Genomic DNA, 5615 nt, shown 5'->3' with positions numbered 1-5615 from the left:
GGTACAGACCAGAACCCGACTGGGTACAGACCAGAACCCCACTGGTTACAGACCAGAACCCCACTGGGTACAGACCAGAACCCGACTGGGTACAGACCAGAACCCCACTGGGTACAGACCAGAACCCAGCACAATGGCAACGAAAAATTCAAGATGGCCGACACGGTCGTCAGGGAAAATTGATATTTGAACTAAAACTGCCAATATTTATCACGGATGAAAACCTTTGGTATCAAATCGTACAGAACTGGACCCATAAAGTTTTAGACTTTTCTAAATGGCCGTCATGGAAGTTTCATTTCTGCGTGAAAATCGCCGATCACATGAACGTGTTTGGTATCAATTCACAGCCTAAACGTTCTGAACCATAGAAAACATTTTATTGGTCTTGTGTTTCCTTTTCTCTGTTGGACATTTGTCAAAAATGGCTGCCACGGTTGTAATGGAGCTAATGCTAGCCATTAAGACGTCTGGCTCGCCAACAGCAAAGTTTCTCATTCTGCTACATGTTATTACTTTAAAGTTATACAAGCAGGATGACCAAACCTGAAACAATGAGACATAAAATTCATCCAAGTCATAAAATTAGCAACAATTTAAGGTAATAAATGATTTAAAAGACTCAAAATGGCGGCCATCTTGAAAATGTCCGTCATCCTGAAATTCCAGTGGCTGATGGGAAATATGAAAAACATCTGACCTCAGAGGTTAGCATGCTAATGCTAGTATCCACATGTTTTTACGGGACCATGTGGGACCGTCCTGCAGAAGAACCAGAACCAGGAGACGGAGGCTCACCTTGAACCGGGAAGGTCCGGCCGAACACCTCGATGATGGGGCAGTTGAAGAAATATTCCCTGAACATGGTGGTGTCGATGGTGGCCGACATCAGGATGATGCGGACGTCCGGGAAGGCCTGGACCACGTCCCTGAGGACCACCAGCAGGAAGTCCGTCTGCAGCGGCAGAAACACGGTGAGAAACCTCAGAGCGGGTCCGGTTCTGGTTCCGGACGGGCGAACTCACGTTGATGTCTCTCTCATGGATCTCGTCGACGATGACGTGGCTGATCCCCCTGATTCCTGCTTCCAGCTTCCGGAGGAGAACACCTGGAGGCGGGAACGTTTACTGCTCACATCCAACCGCTTCAAACAGCTCAGAATAAAACAGTTTAATAAATACAGATAAAAACTAATAAAACCTTCAGCTTGGATTTACATACTTGGATGTCAGTAGATTTAAATATGTTATAGCTGGAAATTATTAGCTTTTGTCTTGGATTTAGGCTATAATGACTTAAATTGCTTATCTGATTATCATTTTAGTTCCAGTCTTTACACCAGAAATACTTTAATGAAAGGAGCAAATTGATTAGATGGCAGAAATGCAGCTGTAATAAATGTTAGTTTCTGAAAGGAAGTCAAACAGTTTTTAGGTTTTTCTGCTGGACTCGGCTGAGCAAATCAAACTGCAGCCACAGAAACCGGGCCACAGATTCTGTTGAACATTGGACCTTATGTCAATGATTTAAAGAGAATTAAAAAGTTATTTTGGGTTCAGTTGATCAGAAGGTCTGCAGCTGTTCAGGTTTTCCTCCTAATGGACCTTTTAGACCAATAAACATTTGGCCCACAGTGTGGTTGGTTCTGTTTGGTTCTGTGTGGTTCTGTGTGGTTCTGTGTGGTTCTGTGTGGTGTGTGTGGTTCTGTGGGGTGTGTGTGTGGTTCTGTGGGTTCTGTGGGGTTCTGTGACCTGCAGCAGGGCTCCCCCTGCTGGCGGCTCTGCGTACCGACGGTGCAGAACAGGACGCTGGCATGCGGCCGCGGCAGCACGGACTCGAAGCGGACGCTGTAGCCGCAGCTCTTCCCCAGGTCCTCTGCTCTCTCGTAGGCGACCCGCTCAGCCACAGACACGGCGCTGATCCGCCGGGGCTGCAGAGGGATCGGGTCAGAACCGGGTCAGAACCGGGTCTGAGCTCAGAGCCATGGAAACGGGTCGGGTTGTACCTGCGTGACCACGATGTTGCAGTCGGACGCGCGGCCGCCCTTGATGAAGCGGTCCAGGATGTACTGCGGGACCTGCGTGGTTTTGCCGCAGCCCGTCGCTCCTCTGATGATCACGACCGGGTTCTGCTCCACCGTTGCCATGATCTCCTCCTCAAACTGCTTGACAGGAAGCTGCTGTCGCTCCGACAGGATCTGCAGGACGGCATGAGGCGGGTCAACGTTTGGGTCAGGCTGAGACGGCGGCGGAGGATCGGCGAGGCAGGCGGACCTTCTGCAGGTTCTCATCGTGTTCCAGTTGGTACATCAGCTCGCCGTGGAGATCGCCGCTGATCTGCTCCGGAGTGCACTAGACCGGAAGAACCACACATCAGGACCCGACCGGAACCGGATCCGTCAGATCAGGAGGTGTGAGGTCTCCTACGTAGGCCAGCGGTCCCTCGTCGATGTTGCTGCTGGTCCAGGGGTTCCAGTTGACCTGCGGAGGCGACCAGGGGACGACGCCGCTGCTGCTCTGCTTCTGAGACGGCTCGAAGGCGGCCATCTTGGCCTGGACCAGAGACACCGGGGCGCTGGGGTCTGCAGGCTGACACAAGCCAACACGGTTCAGGTGTTTACTGCCCTCTGCAGGCCAGGAAGGAAGCTGCACATCAGGTTCTGCTTTAAAATGAACCAACTTCTACTGAAGGCTTTGATCAGCAGGTTAACGCTGAAAACTCCCACGTTTATTACAGTCAGTGAAGGCATCAGCTGCAGGGCATCGATAGTTTGGCTTCAGAAGCAGAAATAATCCTGTCATGATCCGTCTCAGAACCAGCAGAACTTTCTTTAGAAGCTGAAATTTAATGATATGAAACTGATAATCAGAACCAGTCACTGAAGAGTTAAAGGTTCTGCTCAGACCCGGATACATTTCACACAGAATTCACTGTGAACTGATTAATGATCATAAACAATCCTCAAAAAAAAAGCCCAATCAGTCCAGACCTCTGGTACCGGGCCTCTGGTACCAGAGGTCTGGTTCCGGACAGAACAACCCGTTTCTTGTACCGACTCAGATCTGTTCCTTGCTCATCGTTCTGACCCCACCCGGCCCACCCATTAGAACCGGACCAGCCGGTTCTGTTGGTTCTGAGGCGGACCCGGTAGAGGGGACTCACAGGCGGGGGGATGTGGACTCCCAGCTCCTGGACCACGGCGGACAGCTGCTGCTGCAGGTCTGGAGCCACGTTGACCTCGTAGGCCTCCAGCTGGAACAGACAGACAGACGCTCAGGTTCTGTTCTGGGTCTGATGGCTGGAGCGATCCGACTGCAGCTGGTACCGTCTCGCCCTCCTTCTTCTTGGTGACCCCGGAGTACGGCTCGATGACCCCCAGGTGGTACAGCTGCCGGACCACGGACAGCGCGCAGGACTGGGCCGCCAGCTTCTTGTTGGACCCGTGCTCCCGGGCCGTGATCTCTGAGGGGAACCAGAGCAGAAGGTCAACCAGAACCAGAACCACGGACTGGACCGCTGGTTCTGAGAGGAGCTCTTACTTCTGCCCAGCTGCCTCACAAACAGCTGCATCTCTGCAATGAAGCTCCTGCAACACAAACATCCTGCATCACTTCCTGTGCTCTCCAAAATAAAAGCACATTGCCATTATCATCATCATCATCATCATTAACTTCGTCATGGTGGTCCGGTGAGGAGCAGAACTCACCTGTGGCGCCGCCGGCAGGAAGTCTGCATGTGTTTCTGCGGGACTTTCTGGATCATTTACCAGCAGCAGCAGCTCTGCCCTGCAGCGACACCAGAAATCACAACCAGACTGCAGCTGGCCCCGCCCCCTGTGGCCCACAGGCCCCGCCCCCTTCAGCCCGGCCCATGGGACCGCTTTAGAGCGTCTAAACGCCGTCCCATGTCTTCCTTTGGTCCGGTTGTGAGTTCTGGTGTCACCTTGTTTTTAGCAGAGCAGGAAGCTAAAGGTCGGGTTCGGCCCGATTCAACAGCTAAACATCTGGTACCGACCAGGACCTCAGAGGGGTCAACCTGGACCCAGTGCGGACTGGTTTGTCCCCTCTGAGTCAGTCACAGTTTGAATCTGTGTTCAGCGACCCAACTGATCTCGGGTCGGTGAACACAGACGTCTACAGCAGGGTACCAAAGGTGAAGCTGGTTCTGGTGTTTGGGTTCTGGTCAGAGGTTCTGAGACCGCTCCGGTGTAGCCGACACACCCTGGAGGTCTCTGGGTTTGAGCCGTCCAGCAGAAAAACATGCAGAACTTCCTGCCGACCGCCCGCTTTCAGCCCGGCATCCGACCCGGCTCAGGAGGAGGAGTCCAGTTAGGGTTGGATACACAGACCAGAACCTCTGATGGGCCGGTTCTGGTTCATCAGGGATTAGAAAGTGAGAAGCAGTCCGGCCCGGTTCTGCTTTCTCTCCTGGATAAATCCACTGAAGCTGCTGCCGTTAGAAGCAGAAAGTAATCCTGGTTCAGTCCATTCAGACCGTCAACCAGCCTGGTTCTGGTTCTGTTGGAGGGTTCTTTCTGTTCAAAGTGGGTCTTTTCTTTCTACTGTCGCCTTGTGCTTGATTGGGAGGAATTGATGTTTCAGAGTAAAGAAAGCCGAAGAAAAGCTAAACTTAAAGTGCGAACAGAACCTCAGACCCAATCCAGACTCTCAGATTATGATCCTGATATTTCTGACTCAGGCCTTCATGTCAGACCCGATCAGAATCTATGATAGGCTGAGAAAACCCGGCCCGGTTCAGAGCCGGTCCGGGTTCCTGTGTCTAACAGCTCAGTCTGGATCTGGTCTGAAGTTCTGCTGCGGTTCTAAGACCCAGCCGGTCCTCTGGTCCAGACCTGTTGTGGTCCGGTCCCACTTGGCTGTACTTATACTCAGCACTGGTTTTCTCCTTCTGGAAGAACTGGTTCAGACGGGCCTTGGCGTTCTCCAGGGTCCAGTTTCCGTGCAGGTTGGCGTTCAGATCCACTTCCTCCGACTCCAGAGTCTGAGAAGGAGAACGGATCCATCAGATGGAACCGGCTTACCCTCAGAAACCCAGCCCGACCCGAGCCTGGTACCGCCTGGGCCTCCTGCTCGTCCCTGCGGGCGTAGTACTCCTTCAGGTTGGCTCCTCGCTCCCACTCTGCTCCTCCTCCTCCTGAGTAACCCAGTCCAGTTACTCCTGGAACCGGTCCACTGACACCAGTTTCCCCTGAAACATAAACCAGAGTGAGAACTCCCAGAGGTTCTGTGTTCAGTTCTGACCCAAACTGAAGTCGAATCGTCAGGATTTGCCTTGTTCCTCTTTAACAACCAGGTGAGGAGGCAGCGGGCCGCTGGGAGGAAGGTTTCCGAAGCCGCCGTCTTCTCCTGCTCCTCCGTCCAGCTGGTCTCCTGCAGGAGGACCAACCTGCAGGTCCAGAACCGACAATTAGCTCCAACCTTTAGAGGGTTCTGACTGAATCATCAGAATAAGTAGAGGTGATCGGCGATCAATGGCTCTTGTTGCCGATACCGATCACCTGCATCTCATGTCCAGCCTGCCTGTGCAGCTGGTCTCCTCTTTCCTTCACTCTGCGCAAACGCAGCAACAAATCCTAAGCGATGTGGAACTATAAC

At 52.7% G+C, this 5615-nt stretch overlaps 1 protein-coding gene across 2 annotated transcripts in view; it reads right to left on the bottom strand.

Moving 5' to 3' along the window:
- The window catches only part of dhx9 (DEAH (Asp-Glu-Ala-His) box helicase 9), a 13920-nt gene that overhangs the window by 4854 nt on the left and 3451 nt on the right, over positions 1-5615 (bottom strand). The window contains exons 4-15 of one of the 2 annotated variants that reach the window (XM_007578097.2): positions 5292-5406; positions 5075-5208; positions 4853-5001; positions 3540-3586; positions 3326-3462; positions 3163-3252; positions 2427-2588; positions 2274-2351; positions 2006-2197; positions 1789-1930; positions 1026-1108; positions 799-955 (exon numbers count right to left, since the gene is read on the bottom strand). In XM_007578097.2, the coding sequence (XP_007578159.1) occupies positions 799-955; positions 1026-1108; positions 1789-1930; positions 2006-2197; positions 2274-2351; positions 2427-2588; positions 3163-3252; positions 3326-3462; positions 3540-3586; positions 4853-5001; positions 5075-5208; positions 5292-5406 (1486 nt within the window). Of the gene's footprint in view, positions 1-798; positions 956-1025; positions 1109-1788; positions 1931-2005; positions 2198-2273; positions 2352-2426; positions 2589-3162; positions 3253-3325; positions 3463-3539; positions 3587-3706; positions 3786-4852; positions 5002-5074; positions 5209-5291; positions 5407-5615 lie in introns of those variants that run through there. The other variant, XM_016664079.1, reaches the window with a different exon arrangement.

This window comes from Poecilia formosa, unplaced genomic scaffold, assembly GCF_000485575.1.
Source record: "Poecilia formosa unplaced genomic scaffold, Poecilia_formosa-5.1.2 Scaffold466, whole genome shotgun sequence".
Lineage (NCBI taxonomy): Eukaryota > Metazoa > Chordata > Actinopteri > Cyprinodontiformes > Poeciliidae > Poecilia > Poecilia formosa.
Note: the sequence above shows the minus strand (reverse complement) of the source record. Positions and strands in the feature narration are given on the sequence as shown.